General features: G+C 38.3%; 1 protein-coding gene across 2 annotated transcripts; it reads left to right on the forward strand.

Annotated features, from left to right (window-relative positions):
* Positions 1-451: 451 nt before the first annotated feature.
* Positions 452-25,043, forward strand: Ddx59 (DEAD-box helicase 59). 2 transcript variants are annotated; one of them, XM_003474850.5, is made up of 8 exons: positions 454-600; positions 1,747-2,561; positions 4,132-4,299; positions 8,627-8,716; positions 18,551-18,802; positions 19,702-19,854; positions 20,349-20,477; positions 24,544-25,043. In XM_003474850.5, exons 2-8 carry the CDS (start codon positions 1,758-1,760, stop codon positions 24,805-24,807), a joined length of 1,860 nt encoding a protein of 619 aa, XP_003474898.2. In that variant the 5' UTR covers positions 454-600; positions 1,747-1,757; the 3' UTR covers positions 24,808-25,043. The 2 variants fall into 2 exon arrangements, with proteins under 2 accessions (XP_063096166.1, XP_003474898.2); XM_063240096.1 differs by lacking the exon at positions 19,702-19,854 and having other exon boundaries at positions 452-600.
* The last annotated feature ends 1,441 nt before the right edge of the window (positions 25,044-26,484 follow it).

Consider the following 26,484-nt stretch of genomic DNA (forward strand, 5'->3'; position numbering starts at 1 on the left):
CTTTTCTGGAAGGCGGCTGCAGAGGCTGGAAGCAGAGAAATGACAATCCATGGGGACAAGAACACGGACATGCGTCTGGTTTTTCTGTTTTGGTTTTATTCTTTTGGTGCCGAGGTGGAGTATGGCAGCGGTGGAAATACTATCCAGTCTCTCAAAAGCACCACCTTAATCGTACTCATGTCAGCTAAAAGCAGAAGAGGGCTAACAGGCCTAACGAGGCCACTGCTCCTCCCTTCCACACTCAAACTTCCCACTGAGAGGGCGCCAGGTCCGCGCCACCCAGTCTTTGGCGTGTTTCCGGGCGGTCTGGTCAGTCCACAAGGCCCGGCCCACCCGGTTACATAAATTCTTCCAGCAGGATCCCGGAGCCCGCGCCTCCACATCAGCCCGCCCACCCAGCCGCCGCCGCTCCACCCCCGGGGTGCCACGGAGAGGCGGGGACAGCGCAGGCCCCGCCCCGCACCCCGCCCCAAATCCGGAGGCGTGGATTACGCGTTCGCTCCGCAGCCCTGCCGCGGTCTGCCGAGCAGGTCTGGCCTTGTCCGCCGCAAGCCCGGCCTAGCGCCGGGAAGGAGCGGACACGGCGGCAGGCTCATGACGGTGAGCGTTTGTGGGCCCCGACCCCTATGGTCCTATGCTGTCCCGCACCCTCACCTCAGGGACCCGGGGCTCGAGCCCACGGCGGCCGGAAGTCTTCCAGGAGGGTCTCCGGCCTCCCTCCGCAGTCGGCCCCGCCTTCCTGGTCTTCAGCGGCGCTGTGACGTGCGCGCCCCCGGTGCGAGGCGACGCCGGGGACGCGTCTGGGAACGCGCCGGGGCGGGCGGGCGTTGGCGAAAAGAAGGCGGCAACCGGGCTGTCAGCTCTGGTGGTCTTTTGCTTCTCCTATTGATGGCTCCCGGCCTGCCCCTACCCACCCTTGACACTAGCAGAGACTTAGGACACTGTTTCTAGACACTCTGTTGCTCCCCCCCTCCCCGAAACCGGAATCTGACCGCTTATCCTAATAATATTTTAGAAAAATATTACTGTAGTTGGTATTTGCACAATTAAGTTGGAAGTATTTTTCCCGGTCACTGTTATTTTGCAGAAATACGTTTTTGATGTAAATTGAGCATGTACTTGGAAGTCAGGGTGCTTGGCCTCTTTTAACAATTGTGTGAGCTGCTGAATGTTTTCTTAGATAAACATATATATACACGGACACGCATGTATTTTATACTATGTAGTATACATAATACACATGTATATCTGTGTGTACATATATAAGGTAGTGTTAACCAATTTCACATAGTTGTGAAAATTAGGTGAAGCCTAAACACTGTTGAGCACAAAATAAGCAGTAAGTGCTACTTATATAAAAATAGCACTTTTCACTATGGTTTGAGGTTTTGATTTTAAAGATTCCAACTATGATGTCTTCCTCCAGCTTTCTTTTGTGAAAATAAAACAGAAGGATATGCTGTAGGGTTTTTGTAATATTGGACACTTAAGAGTGCAAGCGGTCAGGACCCAGGGTACTGCAGGGCTGTGGTTAGTAGGGAACAGTGGTTTCACTTCGATGTGTGTGAGGAAGAGGCTTCTAATCACTGAAGGAAACTGACACGCACAAGAGCTTCACCTAAGTGGTGTCATGATGTCTTCACTTTTCCTTTGAGGTGAAGCCCTGGGACATGTGTGATCATGTGCTCTTTATATGTGAATTTGACTGAGAATAAAATATAGTTGATTATATAATTTCCTTAACAGAATATCGAAGGATGTTTGTTCCAAGATCCTTAAAAATCAAGAGGAATTCTAATGAGGACATCAAAAGTTGTCTAGCTAAGAAAATCAAGCCAGAAGCTGAAGACTGTCATTTGGAACAAGACAGAGGGGTTCCATGTGATGCTTTAGCTCCAAAAGAACCGGCAACACCAGACAGGGCCAGCAATGAATTGGTTCCTTTCCCCAGGCCAGCTCACCAGGTGGTGGAGGGTAGCCAGGTAGCACCTGAGCAGAATGAGGACAGCCCTCCTTTTGAAGAGCCTGTGAAGTCTTTTTCCAAAACACAGCGCTGGCCAGAGCCAGGGGAGCCGGTCTGTGTTGTCTGTGGCCGTTATGGAGAGTATATCTGTGATCAGACAGATGAAGATGTTTGTAGCTTGGAGTGTAAAGCAAAACATCTTCTCCAAGTTAAGGAAAAAAAAGAGAAGCTAAATCTCTGCTGTCCACAGAATGCTGGTTCTGAGCCAGAGTCTCCACTTACTACTTTTTATGTCTATAAAGAACATCCTTTTATTTCAAACCTTCAGGAGGACCAGATTGAAAATCTTAAACAGCAGCTAGGAATTTCAGTTCAAGGGCAAGAGGTCACCAGGCCCATTATCGACTTTGAACATTGTGATTTTCCTGAGGCCTTAAATCACAACTTGAAGAAGTCTGGCTATGAGGTGCCAACCCCCATCCAAATGCAGATGATTCCTGTGGGACTTCTGGGAAGAGACATTCTGGCCAGTGCAGATACTGGCTCCGGAAAAACAGCTGCTTTTCTTCTTCCTGTTATCATCCAAGCTTTACCAGAGGTAACTGATAGACTCCACATGCATTATTCTCAGGAACAAACGCAGTATTTACCATGTTTCATCTTTGTGTTAAAACTAGAAGCTTAGAATAAATATTTTTAACTTGTAGTCATTGTCACTCTTAGTAGTTTGAGTGTACAGCATAATTTTAGGGAGTTTTTCCTTTATTGTGTTGAACCAAAGGTCTCTTCAATGAAAGTCTAAAATATTCCTTACAGAACATTTTTTTAAAAAAACAGATTTTTTTATTAAAAGAATAAGCTTTTGATCCAGGGGAAAAAAATCCTGCTGATCAGATAAGTTGCAGTATATGTCAGTTATGCCTCCTTGGATTTTACTTTTTGTTGTTGTTTTTTAGTACAGAGGATTGAACTGTCAACGTCACACTTGCCAAGCAGGCAGTTGTGCTGCTGAGCTAAAGCCCCACCCCTGGCATTTGTATTTTGAGGAAACTGCTTTTTAGCAAAGTTTAATTCTGTCATAGAGTTTCAAAATACTGCCTTCAGTATGATCTGTAGTTCATTTTGAAATAATGCGTCCTTGCCGAACTTGTTACTTTATAGTGAATTAAGCACTTTCACACATTATTAGTTTACTAAATATTTTGAGTGATTATTTTTCATCAAAACAGGTTATGTATCCTGTATCTGAAATGCTAGGGCCCAGTTATATTTAAGATTTTGGAGTTATTTGCATAGACTTTTTCTAGTTGAGTGTCCCTAGTCCAAAAATAGAAAGTTCAATGATGAGTTTGTAGGCTCTGACTATGGCAATGAAGGAAGATAGTGAAACTTGTGGGCAAAGAGGGGAAAGATAAGAGAGAAACATTGGGAAAGCTAGAGTAGTAGAAGATAATGTGAGAGGTGGGTGTGGTTGTACACCCCTTTAATCCCCACAGTGGGAGACTGAGGCAGAGGGATTGCCATGAGTTCCAGGCCAGCCTAGACTACATAGTGGGTTCAAGACCAGCTTGAACAACATAGGAAGACCCTGTCTTAAAAATAAAAATAAAGAAGTTTAAAAATGTGAGGCAAAATAAAGTACTAGATATTCAAACTGTAGGTCAGACACACTGGGGGACCGTAAGGCCAAGGTAGGATATGGGAGATCCCTATCCACATCCACAAAAGTCAGTCCTTTGGACAAAGTAAGAAGTAAATCTGTAGAAGAGATAAAAGAAAAAAACCAGGGTAAAATGCCAAGCTCTGACCAGATCCCTATGGTGACAGTCAGGTTTTTCTCGTCAGAGGACATGGGTAAGACCAGAGTCTAGCAACTATTTGTAGGCGCAAACCTTCCCATTTCCCACCATGGTCACTGTGGACACTGCTCCCTGGCCCCAATTTTGGTCTTTCATTGTGTGTCAGTGTTATAAGAAATGAGATCAATTTATGATGATTTTTGAAGAAAATCCTAATTCAGTGAGCGGAAGGTGGAAGGGCTCCGGTCTAGTTGGGGTCATGGAAGTGCTGTCAAAGGGAAGTGTTCCTGGAGTCACTGAAGATTTAGTCCACATCAGCAAGAATGAACTGCTGGTGTTTCTGACTTGTTTTTTTTTACCTCTTTGCAGAGCAAAACTCCATCCGCACTCATTCTTACACCAACAAGAGAGTTGGCCATTCAGATAGAGAAACAAGCTAAAGAACTGATGAGCGGTCTGCCATGCATGAGAACTGTGCTGCTTGTAGGGGGCTTACCCCTGCCCCCACAGCTTTATCGGTTGCGACAACGTGTCAAGGTGAGCACTTGTTTGATAGAATGCCGTTGAAAAATTTCATAAGCTGTATAAGAATTAGTGTTTTGTTTTATTTCCCCTTGAGGATGAAGTAGGCTTTTAGGTAATCTTTAAATTCTTGGCAAAAAAGCCTTAAATTCTCTTAAGTTCATTTCATATAGGAAAGGAACACAATGCATTGAGTGGCCCATCATATGTCAAATGTTTTTGGATATATTCACATCCATTACCTTATTTAATGAGTCACATTTGTTCTGTGAGTGGGTTGGTATAGTGTGACTTTTGTGGTACATTAGAATCTCAGAAAGATAGAGGCTGGGGATTTAGCTCAGCGACATAAGTACCTGCCTTGCAAGCAGGCAGTCGTGAGTTCAATCCCCGGTACCGATAAAAATGAAAAAAAGACAAAAAAATACATAAATAAATAAATAAAAAGAATCTCAGAAAGATGGGATTTATCTAAAGATATGTAACCGGTAAATGATTGTTGTCAAAATTGAAAATGTATCTGCTCCTTCCTTCACTATGCTATTATGTGTGGTCAATATTTTCTGATACTTAAAAATATGTAAAAGTAATACAGTGCATTGATGGCTTTGGTGCTGAGTATTAGTATATCTTGTAGGTAAGTAACTTCGTGTCTGTGAGCCTGTTCTCTTGGAGTTTGAATAGTTGGTTGAATGGTTGCCTTTACAATCCACATGTTTAGTAAAAGGGTTGGAACAGATGCTGACCAGTTAAAGTGAGCTGTAGCTCTGGTGCAAGTTCTGGGTCCTGGAGTTCTGAGCTGCTTGTGAGCATTAACCAGCTTCTGGGGTGGTAGGGAGATCCTGGAGTCCCAGGGGACAAACTGAGATGTCAGTGAGTTGGTGGGACGTTCTGGGAGGAGGGGACAGCAGTGACTTGCCAGCTGGCAGGCATCTGCTGCTGTGTTCAACACCCACCTCCCTGTTGCAGAGTTAACCTAGGCTTTGAACATGCCTGGTAAGTACTCTACAACTGAGCCACATCTGTAGCCCCAGAATTTAACAACTTCTAAGGGTGAACATTAGTTTTCTTAGAGTAATATTATAAAGATCAAATGAAATGCATTTAACAAGTTTAAAGTATAATTTTAAGATATTATAAATCAATAATGGAATATTTCAAAAGTTATAAAAAGATAATTTGATATTGGATCAGTGATTTTTAATATGGATATCTGAAATGTAAGACAGGTAAAGGTGATTTTATTAATACAAATCTATATTCAACAATATAGATTTATAAAGTAAATACTAAAAATATTTCTCATGGGCATCAAATTTGTAATTAAATTAATAGAATTTACTCCAATCTCTTGTGAGCTTGTGCACTGAATTTATTTTGTTGCCTGGAATAGAATGAAGATAAGCATGTGCAGCTTCTAACAGCTATTCTTGTGTTCCCAAATGGGTAACTATGTGCAAATCCTAACAGCTTTTAAGTAACTATTCTTGCATTCCCATTCTTAAATAAGTTAACACATTGGGGTAATCTCCAGCTTGCAACATTTAGTAACTCAAGATTGGGCACAGTGCTTTCACGCTTTTTAGAAACTGTCATACAGTAGTACAGTATAAAGAAATCTTTTTCTCCCTGGCTTCCTGGAAGTAAGTCGCTGACTTGATGCCTCAGCCACACTTACATGCTTTAGAGTATGATTCTTATTAACACGAACATTATTCTGCGTAACCACAATACATTTGTTGAATCAGGTGAGCATGGATTCATTGGAATACATCAGGAATTAACATTGATGTCATCTATAGCTTGGAGCCCATTCACATTTTAATATTTTCCCATTTTTTAATAGTAGCAGTTCAGAATCACATATTGCATATAGTTGTCAATTCTCATCTCCAATTTGAAACAGTTTGTCAGTCTCCCAGTTTTTTCATGATTTTGACACTTTTAAGATTTACAAACCATAAGCCAAATTAAACTTTTTCTCCTTAAAAGAAGGAGGAGGAGGAGGAGGAGACAGAGACATGTCACTTAGTTGGAAGAACCTTCCTCAGCTGGTGAGGACTAACTCAGAAGAGATGCTCTGTACTTTTCACTGCATTCTCTTCAATGGCAGATTTTTGTCTTCTTTGTGATAGTTTCTTTCGCTTTTTAGCAAGTCTAAAGTTCACTTTTCCCCTTTTATATTCAGTAAATATTTTGGAAGGAGTACTTAGTGCTATGCAAATTTTTGTGCTTCACCAAACTTTCAGTTGACTCCTTTATGTCAGTGTAAATTCATGTTTTCCTATTTTATTCAAAGGATTATAATCTGTTTATATTATTATTTGATCTGATGCTCCAGTTGTCCTTGATTTACCCTATGGAAGCACCTTTAAATTGGTCTGTGTGTCCTTAGATCTTTCTTTATGCCCTGTTGTTTGACTACTTCCCTGTGTAAAGAAAGCGTTCCAGACTTGTCTTGTTCTCCTCCTTGCCCAGCCCTGGAATCATGCCTCCTTCCGAGGAGCCTTGGGTTTCTTTTGGGAAGGAATTGTGTTTTGAAACTAAGATTGGATGCTTTTGGGCTGTCACTGTTTCTAGAACCATGTATTGGAGAAAGCAGGAAATAAATCTAAAAGTATGCTTTTTTGTTTGTATAATTATTGAAGACTGAGACCATAGTTTACATTAAGAGTTCCAATTCTAATTCAATGCAACAGGAGTTTGCTTCAGGTTTTCTGTTTCCATATTTCCTATATTTGTAACTCTGACAGGGAGACACCTGCCACTCACTTGTCTTTAGGTGTTTGTTGGTTTGACCAATTTTCCTACAAGACCCCACTCTCACACCATTGCCTCTGTCCCCTCCACGCAGCCTTCTTTCCTCTCTATGCTCCATCCTCGGCCCAGGCCTCCCCTCTGTGGAGGACCCTCCTCATCCTGCTGCCACTCCCATGCCTCATCCTAGCTTGTGCTCCCTCACCAAAGGCATCTGAGAAAAGATAGCTGCAGCATTTTTCAAGAGCAAGGGCAAAATAAAAAGAACTTTTCAGGTTAAAAAAGAAAAACCTGACAGTTATTAGTAGTGTGCCATTTAAAGGACCTTTGAAACAGATAGTCTACCAATAAAAGAAGATGCTTTCGGAAAAGAAGGTATGCGTGGAAGCAAGGATGGTGAATGAAGAATAAGGTTGTTCATAAATCTAAAAAACAGTGAATAAATACAGTAGTAATAAACAGCATTCTGAATTTCAAAAAAAATGTGAGGTACTGGCCAACAGAGGCATACAACTGCAGGGAATATGTTGAAACATTTGCCCAAGGAAAAGGTAAAAGTTTTAATTAACTTTACAGTTTATTAGATTATATATGTTTGTGAAGTTCAAGGGAAAATACTACAAGAATGAAAAAAAGTTACAGTTTTTAAAGCAACGGGGGCGGGGGAGGAAGAAAAGAAGTAAACTCAACCAAAAATATTAAAACTGACTTGAAAGTTTGTGATATTTCTGAAATAGCCAAACAGATCCTTATAGTTGTATCGACAGAGAATCTTGTAACCCTTGCAAAAGATATTAACTTTCTCAGTGGTTTTATCATCCTTTCAGTGTGTATCTGAACAGTGGAATACAATTGAATATATTAGATCATTTGTAGTTCTATTTTATATCAGACACTCTCATTTAATCATCACAATAATTAGCATCATTTCCAGTTGTGGAGAAAATGACAGAGACTCATACCATTATTATAAGGTAGAGCTTGGAATACCACTGAAGTTCGGTTGACCAGAGAACCTCTACTTTAGCTACTACTTCAACTATTATATTGTAGAACTCTTGAGAGCCTCCAGCAACCTTAGAAGACATTATGCCCAGCTTTTTAGTTTAAAAAGAAATAACAAACCCAAAGAGCTTACGAACTTTGCACTTGTTCGCAGGACCAAATAGCTGATTGCCTGCAAGGCCCCTGCCCATTGCCTGTCTCCCTTATCCCCTGTCCCTTGCTGGCCTCCCAGCTCAGGAATGTCGTGGATGCTTTCCCTCTGCCTCTATCACTCACCTCACTAACCTTGTGCATACTCCCTGGTCCTTTAGGTTTGAGCTTATGTTTTAGGTAGGGCTAGACAGATTTCTGCCTTCATGGCCTGCCATCCTTATCTCATTAGCATTTATTTGTTATAATATCTGTTTTTTCCTTTATGTTACAGGGTATCTAAGACCAGGAACTGTTTGACATATTCATCATTGAATTTTGAGTTCTTAACATATTTTCACATATTAACCACTTTAATAACAATTGAATGAGTAAATGAATGAATGAATATTATCTAATTTTCAAATTTTTTCTTTTCTCTTTTATTCAGGTTATCATAGCAACCCCTGGACGACTTTTGGATATAGTAAAACAGAATGCTGTAGAACTCTCTGGTATAAAAATTGTAGTGGTAGATGAAGTAAGTAGCATTTAAAAAGCACTGGTCACATAATTTTATATAATTTATGGAAAGTACATTATGGTTACATAGTTTTATTGTATATTCAGGGGCATTTTCTCCCCCGAAGGAAAAATGCACAGACTTCACAAAAATTGCAGTAGCAGTCTGAGCAGGTTCCTGTATGGTGCCAAGGTGTGGCACACTGACTCAATCTAGAGCATCTTCTCCTAGGTGACAGCCAGCACTAATTCAGCAGGTACTGTATTTACAGTGATAAGTTTTTAAAAGTTTAATGCTTTATGTCATCTGTCCACAATTAAAGGAATCAGGGACAACTAATTATTAACAGGAATTGTGGAAGGAACTAGTAATGCTTTATTTGGTGCCTTTCTGTACTTTTTTTTTTTTTCTGTGTAGAGATAGACATCTGTGGTTGTGATTTTTTTTTGTTTTGTTTTGATATATCCTAGGAGCATTTTATACTTTTGGCTTCATAAGGTAAAGTAAGTGCAATATTACATTGTGCTATATTCCATCATGCAGACAAGTACGAGGTCATAGAACCTTGTCCCAGTCTACACTGGGCATGTACTATCCCTGCCTACAGGGCACATGTGTGTTTGCATGTGTCCCCCAATGCGACAGAGCAAAGGTTTGATATTACCCCCAGTGATTGAATATTTTTCAGTCCATTAAAAGGTCTGCAAAGTCAGCATTGTTCTGGCATGCCCTTCTTGTGGAACTGATTTATTGCATCCACTTATCAGACTGTCTGCCTGTGCCTGGGCTTCCTTTTGTTGACGAGTCCATGAGAAAGGATTTTTGTGTGGAACTTAAAAGTCAGGTTCTATTCATCCTCACTGCTCTTCACAGCCTTTTCATTTTCTTCAACTAGTAACAGGGCACATCAGTCTTGTGCTTACTGGTAAGGTTAAAAAGAAGTATCCGATCATCAAGCTTGCGCTCAGTGCCACTAGTCCAGTTCCTTGGCATTTAAGGAATCTGTTTTCTTTGTGGTCTAGAGGGGAAGTGAGCTGATCATGTTGCTTAGGTACTGGGGCTGAAGTCAGCACAGAAGTATGATTTAGGTAGAAGATGGCCTAAATTTAGGTAGAGGATGACCTGGGGCAGTTCAGACAGAATTGCAGAGAGGTTTTGAATACCATTTAAACTTCTGTATCTGATTTATTTCACTTAACATTCTAAAGCCAAGCTCAAATAGTTTACCAAGCTCAAAACATACCCACTTATCTTTTTCTAAAATTAAAGGTACAACTATAATTTATGGGGTTGCTTCCATGGCTGCCTTCTTCGTCTCTCACGTTAAGTCATCAGAAGATCATAAATAATTACTTTGCAATAATTATGCAGGGTGCTACAATCTTGTCAGGGAGAAAAGACTCATAAACGTGAAGTAAAGGCACAGATACTATCCCATGTACTGAGACACAAAAGTACTCACATAGATTATTTTGGCAAGTATTTCTGGAAGTACCAGAGAGTAAATATGGGCGTTGGCTGCTATTATGGTCTGTTACAACTAACCTGTACAACAGAATCTTTGAAAACATGACTGAGTGTGACTGGTTCCACCAAAACTTTATTTACAAAAGCAAGTAAAGATTAGAAATTTTCCTGAATGCCTTATTTTGCCAACTAGGATTAAAAGCTGTTAGTACTATAATAAGACTGTATATAATATGTGAATTGTTCAGGACCAAAAAAGTCAGAAAGAAAAATGAAACTAAGTATATTGACACCATATAAAAATGGCTTCTTAGAGATAATGGAATTCAACCTGGACCACAAAAAACAGAAAAAGATTTAGGAAACAGAGGATGTATTAGATATTCATAGTGAAGAGTCTAACATAAGCAGGGTCAGAAAGGCCAAGTGTCTAGTGTGGATGAGGTGGAGACAGAAAAGAGACCAACCAGTGTGAAAGATTTTCCTGAGAAATAATAGGAAGCAAAGTTGGTTAGCTTGGGTGGGGTCAGATTATAGAGGGCCTTGAAAGGGAGGCAGAGGAGTTTTGATTTGATGTGGGAGACAATGAGGCTTTCTAAATTATTGAGTTGGGGTGTAACATGTTGAAAGTGGTGGTTTAAGAAGATTATTCTACTGCTCAGTACAGGAGAAATTAAAGGAAGAAAGAGACTGTGAGATAGAGGAGCCAACAGTCCAGACCAGGGGCAGAGGGGTCAGGGACAGGATGGAGATGATGGAATTCGAGGGCTATATTTGAGAGTCACTGTAAAGTAATTATTTATGATCTTCTGATGGCTTAATATGAGAGACGAAGAAGGCAGCCGTTGCCGTGACTCCATAAATTATAGTTGTACCTTTAATTTTAGAAAAGGATAAGTGGATGTGTTTTGAGCTTGGTAAGTGAATTAACCAGATACAGAAATTTAAATATTGCAGGGTTTCTCTTATATGAGAAACCCAAATTATAAATAAAGAGAAAAATAAAAGATAATAGGAAATAGAGAGATTTTTCTCAAATGGGAAGGTCAAGATATGGAGGGAAGGGAGAGGAAGGAAATTAGAAAATTGAGATACTATTACATGTTCCAACTCCACACAAGGAATATAAACATTCTGTACTGCAAACATGTACTAATAATAAGAATGCTGAATTTAATGTGAATGTGGACCAACGGGAATCATATGTACATGTAAGCAAGGTGCTTTGAAATCCACTTGACCTGATGATTTCTCTAAGGGAAAAAGGCTGGAGAGAAATGAGCAGACAGACTAGAGCAAAGAGCCTGGCTTGGAAGAGGAATCAGTAAAGTGAAGTGGACTGAGGGACAGAGAGGAACTAAGAACAAGTGATACTCCTGCGGGTGACACAGGAACAATGGAGGGTGACACTAAGGTAGTTTCTTTGGAATCTGAAAATTCTGCTGTGTCACTTGTGTCTCCTCTGAGACCTGTCTTTTGGCCCTAGAGTGTTCTGCCTTCTCCTGTAAGTGATCATACCTCTGAAACCTTCCCTCACTGCTCTGGGCAGACTTTAGGCCTTCATTCCTCTGCTTAGTTGAACTGCACACAGACCTCACTTCGTATATTCTCAGCCATAGCTAGGTAATCAAGTGCAATGTTTACCCAAGTTTCTGTAAAAGTAAGAATAACCTGGCATGTTCAGTGAATACAAGACCAGAACTCTCACTTGAATGTTCTCATTCACTCAGTTCGAGCCAGAGTCTAGGAATTGTTAAAAACTCATTCTAGGTGATGCTTGACTTTGGAGAGGTGTAGAGAGTTGCCTGACATATCGTTAGAGCCTTGTTCAGTATTTAGAATTAATATTTATTTATGAGATATATTTAAAAATTTTTGGTATTCTGTGCACTGTTACTGGTTTTGAGAATATGGGGAAAGCAATTCAGATGAGTTCTCTATCTCATGAAACAGAAAAATGCTACCCAAAATAATACAGTGAGAAGATTGGTGGTTGCAGACTTTCTGGGAAGGAAATATTTATGCTGAGCTCTGAATGAGAAGGAATCAGCTATGTCAAGATCCATCTCAGGCAATGATGGCAAACCTTTTAGAGATGGAGTGCCCAAACTGCCTGTGACATCATCCTCTGTCACAGCTTCTCCTTTTCAAGCGTACACATGGCCCCTGTATGCATTGTTAACCGATGGTTGACTCCCGGGGCGATGCTGGGTGACTTGACTCATGTGCTCTTGTGTGCCCACTGTGACATGTGTGCCACCACCACCGGTCTGAGGGAAGACTGTTGCAGACAGGACAGCCAGTGCCCAGGCGCTGAAATGAGGTGTGTGGGGCATTTGGGACAGAAAGGAGGCTGGTGCCCTGGGGTCAGGGAGAATGAGGGAGGATGGTAGGAGATAAAGTCAGAGAAGTGAATATGGAAATGTGTGTGATGTTAGGCTGGGTTTAGATGTTGCATTTCATTCCATGTGCGTGGGGAATCCCTGGAGCATTTGCAGGACAGTATCACCTGACTTACGCTCTACAAGAACCTTTGTGGAGCCTGAGGAGAAGGGGTCATGGAAGGGTGATGACAGGCATGGGAGCGTCTTCTCCAGAGTTGGGGACAAGTAGCTTTGGGATGTGTCAACAGAGTTGTAATGGATTTGAAGTGCATGATGAAGGGGAGATGAGTAGGAGCTTCTGGTGATGCCATTTCATGGGATGTGGACTGGAACAGGGAAAGGTTTGGCAGGGAGGGAATACGAAATTCTGGTTTGAGAATGTTTAGTTTGAGAGTCCCGTTAGAGCCAGCTGGAGGTGTTAAGCTGGCAGTTAGTTTCTGCTACTTGAGTTCAGAGGAGTGTTGTGGCCAGAGGTAAGGTTTTGGGAGTGTTTGGTTTATATCTGGTACTCAGGACTAGGGAGTGTATCAATCTTCTCTAGAGAGGGAAGGCCCAAGGGGAACAGGAAGGGCCTGCTCTGGAGCTTGTGGGGCTTCCCAGAAAATAAAGAGAAGGTGCAACCTATAGCGACTGAACAGTAATAAAGAAGTCTGAAAATAGAGTAGCTTCTGAGAGAAAAGTCATGGCAAAAATATTTGAAGGAGGTGGTAATAATTATGAGCTATAATTTAAATATAAGTATATGAATATTGTAAGTTTTGATTGACTCATTTGTTTCTGTGTTAGACCATACATTAAGTCCATATGCACATGATTTGAAAGTAGGTCTTTTTAAAATGTTTTTCCAAGACAGGGGTCTCACTGTGTAGTTCAGGCTGTCTGTGAACTTACTAAATAGCCCATGCTGTCCTTGAACTGCAGCAGTTCTCTGCCTCAGTCTCCTGAGTGTTGGGATTACAGACATGCACCACCATGCCTGACTCTGTCACACAGCATTTCAGCTTCATATTTTTTTTTTTAATTTTATTTAAGGAGAAAAGAAAAGAAAAGCAGGGAAAGGGTACAAGTTATACAGATTTACAGAAAAAAAATGAACAGTAGGAAATCACTAGTTAATGGATTACATATTGTCATTTTAGAAATAATTGTTCAAGTCACAAAATTAAAGCTTGTAAAGTGGACATTCCATCAATGATACTGCAAACAGTTCTGTTCATTGATCCAATAAAACTCTGTGATATCATTTTCTATCTTATACACTTAAATATACATGCAGTTATATAGTTTGGAGCACTTTCTTTTCCTCTCTTTTGTACCATGACTATTACACATTTTGGGTTTCATTGCTCCCACGGTTCTTATTACTTTTTTGGAAGAGAGTAAAACCAAATGTGACATAACAGAACAGAATCGGTCAAGTCAAAAGGGTGGACATAATAGATAATGTAAAAACATAATACAAGGTGATCAACAATGGTTACCATAATGCCTCCCGCTATCTCTAATAGAATTGCCTATATCATTAGTTATAATACAATTGAACAAAACAGTAAAGAATAAAACCGACAAAACCAAAACATTGGAGACATTGTAGGTCTTCAAAAGTAGATAAAAGTCAACAAGAATGGGCGTCATAATGAATCTCATTATCTTCACAGCTGATGCCTAAACTTTCGAACCTGATACTATCCAGCAAAACAGAATAGGGGAACATCAGTTAAAAACCAGATGGTGAGAGTAATACAGGGCTTTAAATCAAGGTAATGAAAAGTCAAAGTGGGTTACTATAATATATCCTGCTATTTTTTTTCCTTTAATTAAAAGGATAAAGATAAAAAAGTAAATAATGGAGTGGAGATTGAGATAAAAGAGGGCATAACAACGAAACAGCGCAGATCAAAACATAACCATTTAAGCAGAATAGTGTTTCACCACCAGATAATCCTAACCTAAAAGTAGTTACCATATTGTTTCTTTCTTTGAAATCCTTGAGTACAACTTCGTATACTGTAGCATTAAGTATATCAAAACAATGTAAGACCATTCAAGAGAATGACAGCATTACAGAGTATTTAGAATTGACTAACAAAATGAACAATGGTCAGCTTCATATTTATAATGCAGATGCCAAAGCCAAGTCACTAAGATCCATGTTTCAGCCCCACCCCTTAATCACCATCTAAAATGCCTCCGTTTCCTGATCAGTAAAACTGGAATCAATAGTGACTTTCTGGCAAGGTTTAGATGACAACATATGCTGTACTTGAAACAGTGCTTACTATATAGTAAATGTTTAGTGAATGTTAATTTTTTTTTTTTTTTTTTTTTTTTTTTTTTTTGTCTTTTTCATTTTTATCGGTACCGGGGATTGAACTCACGACCGGCTGCTTGCAAGGCAGGCGCTTATGCTGCTGAGCTAAACCCCCGGCCCCATGAATGTTAATTTTGAACCAGGGTTAACCACTCAATAAAGATTTGGTAAGTGAGTGGTAAGAGTGAAGTTTTGGTAACAGAGATGGAAGTCAGATTTTTAGACATTAAGATAGTCATGAATAATGAGAAATATAGCAAGTGCTAAAAAACAGTTCCAGAAAATTTGGGCAAAGTTTGTTTGACAGTTAGGACACATGTATGTTTACCACTTTTTCTTATCTTTAGGCTTACCTCCTGCCATTGCATTTTCAGAGTAGCTTTGTTTTAGTTGTAAGAAGTTCTGATGTTTGAAACACTACACATACACACACGCGCTTTGTTTTGTAGTACTCGGGATTGAACCCAGGGCCTTTACACTAGTCTACATTCCTAGTCCCGCATTTTATTTATTTTGAGATGGAGTTTCATTGAGTTGTCCAGGGTAGCCTTGAACTTTTGATCTCCTGCCTCAGCCACCCAGAGCACTGGGATGATAGCTATGTGCCACCACACCTGATTCTCAAACAGATTTATGTAGTACTTTTATTTATAAGAATTTTTTAAGAGCATATATTTTAATTTTAATCTGCTGACAATCCCCCTAGGATAGGAAATAGATTAAAAAGTAGGAATAAAAGTGTAGAAAGAATAAAGAGTTCTCCTAAGGTCTGATCATAATGACTTTCAAAAAATACAGTTTAGGTGGAAACTCAGTATATAAATGTTGTCTTTGTGTACTATAAATGAAATAAAGTTTCATGAAACAACAATTATCCTTGCTACATATGGGTTTTCTATTCTAATATTTTCTATCCTATCATATTTTCTCTTAGATTTTCTTGTAATGCTATTCATGGCTACTTCTACTTTTCGAATTGGTAACCGTATTTTAAAAGTAATCTGTGAACATTAAAGAAAAGCTGAAAAATGGGAGAGAAGGACCCATGTCTCTAGAATTTTAACCATAATTAGTATATTTCATTTTAAACCTTTTCTCCAGTGCATAGTTTGTAAGAGGCCTAAAGAGTTCAGCCTGTAATCTGTACACATTGGGAGCCCTGGAAGGATTTAAGCGGGGATGAGTTATAATCAAACTGGTACCATGGATGTGAATAGCCTGGAAGTAAGAAGACCAGTCCCCAGGATCGGAGCCAAGTTGGGGTATGGAGGGCAGGGAGAGGCATTTCTAGACATACTTAGGACATTGAAAGTAAGGAAAGTTGTGGTCATGTCTAGATTGCAGGATAGAAAGGCAAGTTTAAGTTAAGTTCTTTTGTCAGGTCTTCTGCAGTGAGCATATTCTATTATTTAAGATGTTTATTAAAGAGAGATGAAGATTGTCTTTGCATTGAGCACTTGGGGGTGATTTGTCCCTCGGAGAGCAGTTCTCAGGAGGGCTGGGGTGGGTGGATGAAATGGTGAGTGGAAGTGAGAAGCCGGAGCAGTGACAGCAGTTCTAGGCTCCTTTCAGAGCACCTGCGGAAGAGAAGCAGAAGGCACTCATTTCTAAAGGCCCAGATGGATTCCCCAAGACAGGATGCAAGGCCGTGTGCAGAGACATGTAGGGCTTTGTGGGACTGTGGAGGAAAGTTGAGAGTGTTGGCAAAGCCCACTGTGCCTGTGTGTGTACAACCATGTGTGTTCTTTGTGGCCCACAGTTACTGGAAACATAGAGTGAGAATTACACTGCAGGCGGTGTCCTAAGCATCTTCTGTGCTTCGTACTCCATCTCATTAATGCCCATAATAGCACTGCAAGGTTGAATATCCTTAATCCAAAAACCTACAATCCCAGATGCTCCAAAATTCAAAACACTTTGAGTGCCAACATGACACCAAAGGGAAATGCCATACCATGAAACTTTATTTCATGGACAAAATTATTAAAAATATTATATAAAATTACTTTCAGGCTAGGTGTATTTGGTGTATATGGAACAAATGAATTTTGTGTTTAGATTTGGGTCCCATCCCTAGGATATCTCACATGTATCAAATGTTCTAAAATGTGAAAAAAAAGTCCACAGCTCAAAATACTTCTTTTTTTTTTTTTTCTTTTTTCTGGTAGTGGGGATTGAACTCACAACCTTGTCTTGCCAGGCAGGCACTGCTTAGCTAAATCCCAGCCCCTCAAAACACTTCTGGGCTCAAGCATTTTGGATAAAGGATACTCAGTCTGTGTCTCATTCTCATAAGAAAAAAATCTAAGGCTTAGAGCTGATTAAGTTGCTTAAGTGGAACCAGGATCAAACTCACCCTGTCAGGATTATATTTCAGATTTTAAAGTTTCATAAAATGAATAATATTAAAATAAGCATTTAAAGTTTAAATCGCAGTACATTAGTGGGCACTTAAAATACTGTTCCTTAATTTAAAATAAATAACCTGTTGTTATCAGACTCTAGATACCTGAGTTGTATTAGGACATCAAGTTAGCCTTAACCTTTTTTTAAAGGCAGCACTAATTTAAATTTTTTTCTATTTGCTTACTGACTCATTTATTGTGTTACAAAAGCAACACAGAAATGTATTCATGTGTGAAAGCCCCTATCTAGTCTGTGTTTTATAACAAAATACCTTAGGCTGGGTAACTTATAAACAACAGGAATTTATTTCTGATAGTTTTGGAGGCTGCATAGTACATACAAAGACACCAGCAGGATCCACATCTGATAAGTGCTGGAGGATGGTGCCCTCCTGCCAGTGCTCATGGCAAGAGCAGGTAGCAGCGCCCTTTAGCCTCTTGAGAGGGCACTAAATCTCTGTGCGTAGGGTGAGCCTTTCTGACTTAATCATCTAAAAGAGCTGACCTCATCATACTATTAGATTGAGAGTAAAGTTTCAAGATTTGAATTTTGGGAGTGTACAAAAATTAAGACCATACCAGCCCCCACGTTACATTTTTAATACAAAGTAATACTTTATTATAAATATATTACATAGTCATAGTTTAAAAAATCAAACTGCAAAAGTAGTGAAATCCCCCCAAAAACCCCATTTCTTGAGTACATTTACATAAATATTTTGTAACATAAATAGTATGTGATACATAGTGTTCTTTACTTTACTTTGCTTTTTATTTTTACCCTAGTAATTTATTCATTGTCTGATAAAGGGCTTTCTGATGATTTTTCATGGCAGCATAATGTTGTAATACATGAATTGGCCATAATTTACTATAGTGTCTCTTGTTGATGGATATTTAGGATGTGCATGGTTTTTGCAAGTATTAACAATGCTGTAAACAGTTCATAGTTGTAGCTGACATTTTCCTCACATGTCTGTAATCTCAGCACTGTGGGGCTAAGGCAAGAGAATCAAAAATTCAAGTTCAGCCTGGACTGAATCTTGCAAGACTGTCTCAAAAAGACTAAAAATGGGCTGGGGATAGAAATCAGTGAAAAAGCCCTTTGTTCAGTCCCCAGTGGCACACAGACAAGAAGAATCCTGTGGCTTGTTTGTCTCTTGACATTGTTTGTGATATTTTCCTACATAAGTATTTTTAATTTTTTATGTTCTTGATTATAACAGTTTTATCTTGGGTTACCTAGGTTTTAATGTCGACTAACTTTAAGATGCTTTTATTTTAGGCTGATACTATGCTAAAAATGGGCTTTCAACAGCAAGTTCTTGACATTTTGGAAAACATTCCTAATGACTGTCAGACCATTTTGGCTTCCGCCACAATTCCAGCTAGCATAGAACAACTAGCAAGCCAGCTTCTGCATAACCCTGTAAGAATCGTCTCTGGAGAAAAGAACCTTCCATGTCCCAGTGTGCGTCAGATTATCTTGTGGGTAGAAGACCCAGCCAAAAAGAAGAAGTTATTTGAGATCTTAAATGTAGGTAACACCACAGTGAACCATGTTTTGTACACTGGATTTGTATTTTCCACACTCTTTAAGAGAATTATTTCTAGAGGCAGCTTTTGGTGAATTTAGTTTACATTGATGAATTGATTTAATAATAAATTGCTTCACTGTAAGGCAATAAATTTGAGGTTCAAATAAATTTTTATTTGTGAAAACATACTGAATAAATGCAGGATTGGCTTTTTTGCTTTTTATAGAAAGATTTAAATATTAAGATTATTCCTTAAGCATTTTTTACTTTGAAAAAATCTAAGTATTTTCATATATATAAGGTGAGGTTTAAACTATTTCTTGGGTGTCTTGTCCTTGATAAATTTTTAACTGTGACTGACTTAAGCAGAAATTTTTAAAGTGGGTGATACAGTACGTGCAATGTAGTTACTTACAAGTATAGTATTGTGCTGACTGGTTTTTATTGACTCATGAGCAGAGTTTAGAACTGTATTAATTGCACTCAAAATTTGTAGAATATGTTTGTAATTTAATGCAGAAATGTGAAGGGCTATAGACTGGCTTCTGTTTATATATATATATATATATATATATATATATATATATTTTTTTTTTTTTTTTTTTTTTTTTTTTGTCTTTTTCTTTTTTATCAGTACCGGGGATCGAACTCACGACCGCCTGCTTGCAAGGCAGGTGCTTATGCCGCTGAGCTAAATCCCCAGCCCCTGTTTGTACATATTTTAAAGAACATGTTTTTTTTTGTTGTTTTTTTGTTTTTTTTTTTTAACACAGCATGCCTTTTTTCTTCCTTAAAATATCTATAAACCTTTCCTTAACTAATTTGTATTAATGCTTTCAGAGAAACTTCTCATTGTGATTTATAGCAATAATTTTAAATGGTGTTTTTGGCTTTTCAGGATAAGAAGCTCTTTAAGCCCCCAGTGTTAGTGTTTGTGGGCTGCAAGTTGGGAGCAGATCTGTTAAGTGAGGCAGTGCAGAAAATCACAGGTCTAAATAGCACATCGATACACTCGGAGAAGTCACAAATAGAAAGGAAAAACATACTGAAGGTTTGACATTCGGTTTTCTTCTTTTTCCTGTAGATCTGTTTTGCCTTATTTTCAAGAGCTAGTGCATTTCCAGATGGGTTTTAAAGCAGACCTTTTTTAAGAATGTGAAAATTTCAGGCAACCAATAACTGTGAAGTTAATTATTCCTGGTGCTCAGGCGTCTGTGTTTTGGGAGCAATGTGCCTATTCTCTGGGGATTATATACTAAATGGATTACTAGTTCAGAATTCATCATTTCTGAAATCAGGTCAGTTTGGTCTGGAGCAGAGCAGTAATTTATCTTTGAATAAGATTTGCCTGAGGGTAAATTAATAGAATAAATTGCTTGGGGGTTGGAGAGAATTTAAGGTACAAACATTTTTTAGGTGTAACAAGGCTTTATTAAAAAAATGTGGTACAAATATCAGAGGAAGTATTTGAAAAAGAAAAGATACCAGAATTGTATAAAACCATATAAATAAATTCTGATTTAATCCTGTTGCTTCTTTGGAAAGGGATTGCTGGAAGGAGAGTATGAAGTTGTGGTGAGCACAGGAGTCTTGGGACGAGGCCTGGACTTGATCAGTGTCAGGCTGGTTGTGAACTTTGATATGCCGTCAAGTATGGACGAGTACGTGCATCAGGTAAAGAGGCTCTGCTGTCAGCACTTTTGGTTCATGAGTTTTATTGAGTAAGGCATTGTCAGTATGGTGTTAAAAAAGTACATAGACTTATGTACTCCTACTCTTTATATATATGCATATAAACTTAAATTTTGTTTTTAAAGCCTACCCGTTTGCCTAAAATGCATTTTAAAAAACTGATTGGTCACAGTGGCCACATCTATAATTCCAGCTACTCAAAAGGCTATGGCAGGAGCGTTATTAATTTGAGCCCAGCCTGGGCAGCACATGGAAATCTCGTCTCATAAATGAATGCACAAATGAATGAATGGCTGGAGATGTAGCTCTGTGTTCCCTGGGGTCAATTCCCTACGACACTAATTGGGAATAAAAAAAAAAATTTAAAAACCTGAATGTTTACTAAAATTGTTTTACTAATTTCTTTATAATCAGAAAAGAAAAACTTCTTAAAATGATTATTTTAGGTTGATATATCCACCAAAATAAAATTGATCCTTTAGTACAGTGTTAGTTTTTTAGGAGTCTTGTCTTCATCTGTACTTCATATCCTTATTTGTTCTAGTTTTTCACCTTTTAAAATTTTGTTCCTTTCTTTTGCTGCCAAAGGTAACAGTAGCTTCTCTTTCTCACAGAAATAGAGCTTTCTTTCAGTGCCACACTATCTCCCTACCTGCTGCCTGTCTTCCTTCTCGGGCATCATTTACAGTCCTGCCAGGCGAGCCTTTCTCTGATGTTCTTAGAATCACCTCTGAATGCCACATTTACTTGACTCACCCTCTGAAGTGCTTTTAGGATTTGTATTTTGGGTACCACCTCATTTGCCTACCAATCAGTGAATTGATTATCCCACAGCAGTTAATTGTTCAAATAACTGGTCTGCTTTCTTTCAGATTTTTACTAATTTTGAATGGAAATCTTTCCAAAATAATATGAAACTCTTTTGCTTTTTAAAGAGAATGTGAGTTATGATTACTTAACCTTTCTTGCTATCCCAAGATCTACTCTGTGACTCCCAGTTACTCACTATGTACCTTCCTGTAAAACAGCAATGGCTTTAGGAATTAATAGTTTGTAGAATTTCTTACCTCTACTCAGAATAGCTGCAGAACGTTGTACTTTTCTAGTTCTGGGTCTTGTTGGTTTGTTTACTTGCTTAGGTAGTTAAAGTACCTATCACATGATAACAAATAATGCAAAAAAATGAAAGATATTAAATAAAAAGGCTTTTTCCTATTGCTTTTTACCTTTAAGTAGTTTCAACAGTAAACTGTACAGAAAATATAAACATACATATACATACGCATGGTACACACATATAGTTACGGGTACATATTACGCATAGGTAAATGAAACCTCATACCAACCATTCTGCATCATACTTTATTAAGTGTGCCTTAGATGTCTTCTCTCATCAGTACACATAATAGATACCATTTAGCAAATGTTAATTTATATTGAATGCTTACTGTGTGTCCACCTACTCCTCTGAGCTTTTTGTACCTTATTTTATTTTATTTATTTATTTTGTGGAACCAAGGATTGAACTCACAACCTTGTGCTTGCTAAGCAGGCACTTATGCTGCTGAGCTAAATCTCCAACCCCTTCTCTGAGCTTTTTAATTGATCTTTTACTTATTTAATCTGGGTTGTTTTGTTTTAGTATTTGCAAGGTAATGTATTGTATGAATGTACTATTACTATTTAATGTAATCTGTTGATGGATAATCAAATGTTGCTAGTATTTTTGTTGGTAAATAACGCTGCAGCAATCCTTCATGCGCTTACCTGTGTGAGTTTTACTGTGACATGGATTCTGCCAGGTGTGGTAATGTGTGTGTCTGGTCCCTATTACTTGTGAGTCTGAATTGCTTAAGCCCAGCAGTTCAGCCCAGTTTGGGCAATGTAGTGACATCCTGTCTCAGAAAACAAAACAAAGACAAAAACAAAAACAAAAAACCAATTCCTAATAGATAATAAAATAGGTAAATTACAGGATGTGTATTTAGAATCTAGAATTACAATCAGAATTGCTGAGTAGTATCTACTTTTTAGTTTTAAGAGTAGAGAGATTCTGGGAGAAGTAACTTGACATTTGTTAACATCAGCTATATTTTGGAATTTGGCAATGATTTTAGTTATTAACAACTATCTGTTAAATTATTTCAATAGATGTTATTCACATGCTATACAGTGTGCTCATCTAAAGTGAAAATTTATTCACAGTTATACAACTTTGTTGAAGTCAAGTTTAAAAAATGTTATCATCAAAAAAAATGTTACCATTTTGAAGAGCTACCCACTACCATCTTCAGTCTACATCATATGTGTATGCACACATACTCACTGCTCGTAACCACTTCTCAGTCTGCTTCCTGTCAGAGACAGGATTTGGTCTTATGTGTATTTCATGTCAGTGGAGTCATGCACTGTGTGTTCTTCAGTGACTTGCTTTCATTTGGCATGTTTTGTGTTTACCCATATTGTATCATGTACTACCACACAATTTTTTATTGTAAAGTAATACTCTATTCTGTGGATGTACCACCTTTGCATACCCACTCATTAGTTGCTAGGTGTTCAGGTTGTTTCCAGTGTGGCTAGTATGATTGCTATGAATGATACAGCTATGCAAATTCATAAGCTGTTATATCCACTTGAGTTTTAATTTCTATTGGATTGGTACCTAGAAATAGAATTGCTAGGTCCCTGATAGCTTTGTTTAACATTTTGAGGACTTTCTCAACTATTTTACATTCCTACCAGCAATATATAAGTTCCAGGTTCTCCACAGCCTTGCCAACAATTACTATCTTTTCTTTTAGATTATAGCCATTCTAGTAAGTATAGAGTGATATTTTGTTGTAGTTTGACTTACATTTTCTTTATAGCTTAAACAGAATTTCACACATGCTTGTTGGCTACTTGTACATATAGACATTGAGAATATCTATATACATTTGCCATTTAAAAATTGGATTCTATTTTTGTATTTAGAAATTCTTTTAACTTACCCTAAAGACTCTTACTAACATACATGATTTGCAAATACTTTCTCCAGATCTGTATTTACAGCTATTGTTTATATTATTTTTATTGGAGCATTTCAATAATATAGTCAAGCAAATCAGGTAGAAATAAAAGCTTATCTTGAAATACAATGTTCATTTCGCTCACTTCTCATTCTTTTTCCCTAAAGACTATTCCTTTAACAGTGTTTTTTAGAGGTTTCTTCTTTTACAATGTAAAAATACCCTGTATGTTTATAGTTACCACCTATTCTTTTAAATGCTTCCAATGTGAACTTTAAGATTTGCATTTTCTTTTCTCTCTCTTTTTTTTGAGACAAGATCTCACTATGCAGTTTAGGCTGGCCTTAAACTCACTTTGTAGCCCAGGCTGACCTTGAACTCACATCCATCCTTTGTGTCTCAGCCTCCTAAGTGCTGGGAATAAAGGCATGTGCTAACATACCAGGCTGCATTTTTGATTAATGAAAAGAAGTTAACTGTGCCTGTGTGTTTTTCCCATCTTTTGAAGAGTTTTGCATATATTTTCATTATGTATTATATTTGGAGACTCAGTGCTTCATTATGGGTTCCCATCAGAAATTTGTGTGCATTTAAATCTATCAAACTGAGAATTAACTATGCAAAACTGAATGAGTTTAAATCTGCCACGTCAGGGCACTTTAGTATTCTAAGCAGACAGTCCTGTTGTGAAGGTTGCCAAAGGCTTTCAATTTTTTTTAAAACTCACTTGCAGGCATTCAGAGACATCGCTATCATTACCCACCCATGCTCTGCACACACATTGTTAAACTGAGGCACCAATTTCAAAGACAAGATGTATTTTTATGTGTGACCACTCTTTTTGTGTGAGCTGTTTGATAACATACATTGGTGGCAGCCCTCTAAATTGATCTCATAAGTGTATTGAGATGCATTGTTCAAAAAATCCTGTTTGACTGTTAATCTTAGTACAAAGTCTTTAAATAATAGTCTTCATTTCAGTAAACAGTAAGATTTTATGTGAGCATTTTGAAGATGTCCTGTGTATTTTATTTCAGATTGGAAGAGTAGGAAGATTAGGTCAGACTGGAACAGCAATTACTTTCATCAATAATAGTTCAAAAAGACTCTTCTGGGATATTGCAAAAAGAGTGAAGCCCACCGGATCTATTCTTCCCCCACAGTTATTAAATTCTCCTTACCTTCATGACCAGAAGAGAAAGGAACAGCAGAAAGACAAGCGAACACAGAATGACCTGGTTACAGGAGCTAATCTTATGGACATTATTAAAAAACATGATAAAAGTAATTCTCAAAAGTGATTTGTTATGCCACTCTGAGTCTTTTTTATTGTGAATTTTCAGCAAATTTTCTATAAATTATTACTGTATGGTTTGGGAATGTACCTGAAATAAAAGAAATTTTAAGATATATTTTTAATTTAATAAAATTGATGCTACAATGTGATATTTATTTTCCTTCTTACTTGTCATAAATTAACAAAACCAGAAAGTGAACCCGTAAAGTAAAATAAAAACTTTCACTTTTAAACAATGTATTACTTGGTTTTTGATATTTGTTTTTTGTGTGCATGATAGGGTCTTGCTATGTAGCCCAGGCTGGCCTCAAACTCATGATCATCCTGCCTCAGCCAGGTGTGCCTTCACACACCTGGCTGTTTTTGTTTATTTTTTGTTTTTAAAAATAACTAACCCTTAGAGTTACTGTTGAGTCAGAACTGTCCAACACAGTGGGGCGTCGTATGCATGGTGGCTGTTTTTAGCTTATGCCTCCAGTGGCAGACGTGTAGCTTGGTGAATTATGGTTGAATGTTAGGAAAAAAGGAAATGATTGAAACTGGAAAAAAATGGTGAGAATGAACCACCTTTAAAAAATAAATTCAAAATGTTTGTTTTTCTTGGCTGTTTTCTCTTCAGTTTGGTTAATACATTTTTAATACCTAATATGCACTGCTTATCAAAATATTACTTTATACTAATGTTGCATTGTATCAGCTGTTTATTTTGCTAATTCAAATAATAGTTTTAAATATTGAAAGGAAGGACAGGTTCCTGGCTTTAGTGGCAAAGCCAAATGGTGGCATCAGATTATTTGGCATCAAATTATTTGGGAAATTTAGATGGTTTACTACATAAATAATGACACATAAACTTTCTAACAGCATCCTTCCCAAGGAATTATGGGCACAATTTAGCCTACACTGTTGCCTACAAAGTGCTCATGTAGGTAGTTTTTTAGTAGCATCCTAATCTAACGGAATAAAAGGGGTTAGAGGTTCCCTGATGTGGCCCGACCCTCAGGATTCTGGCTCTGTTTCTGTGTTTGTTAACTGTTGGGTGGTGAGTAGGTTCATTTTAGGAGAACAAGCATGAGCATCTGCCCTAGTACTGTAGCAGAGGTACACTACAAGGCTTACCTCAAAAGCGTTAGCACACTGCTTAGAGTATACTAATTCTTTAAAAATGTTAATGATTAATAGAGAACAGGGAAGTTTCTCATGTATTTATTTACAAATAAAAATGGAGTAGCTAGAAAAATAAGATGGCATTGTGAATCACAGGGGTCTGGATTTAAATAAACGCATTATGAGGGTACAATGTCTTCCCTGGTCAGTGTACCCTGTGACAGTTCAGTATAACCAGCACTATAGTCACTGTATCCTGGTCTCCAGCTGCCTGTTACCTTAAAACCCATGTGCTGCTGCTGCTGTCACTGTAAACGTCTGCCTTGCATTGGGCACTATTGGGTGCCCCTTCTGAAACTTAATGCCTTATGAGAAAAGCTTCTAGTTTGCAGGGTCATTGTGAGAAGTTACTGTGGTAGAAGCCTGTAGGAAGCCTTCATACCCTTCCCCTCTCATTACACAATCTGCAGGCTCCTTTACCAGCTCTTTCTGCTTCTGTGGATCTCAGCTCTTGGCTTCTGCTCAATCTTAGCAATTTTTCTCTTGCCAACCTCTTTCCCATTTCTTCTGTTCT

Source organism: Cavia porcellus, unplaced genomic scaffold (genome assembly GCF_034190915.1).
Source record: "Cavia porcellus strain 051 isolate PalLab524CR breed Dunkin Hartley unplaced genomic scaffold, mCavPor4.1 scaffold_29, whole genome shotgun sequence".
In the NCBI taxonomy this organism is placed as follows: domain Eukaryota; kingdom Metazoa; phylum Chordata; class Mammalia; order Rodentia; family Caviidae; genus Cavia; species Cavia porcellus.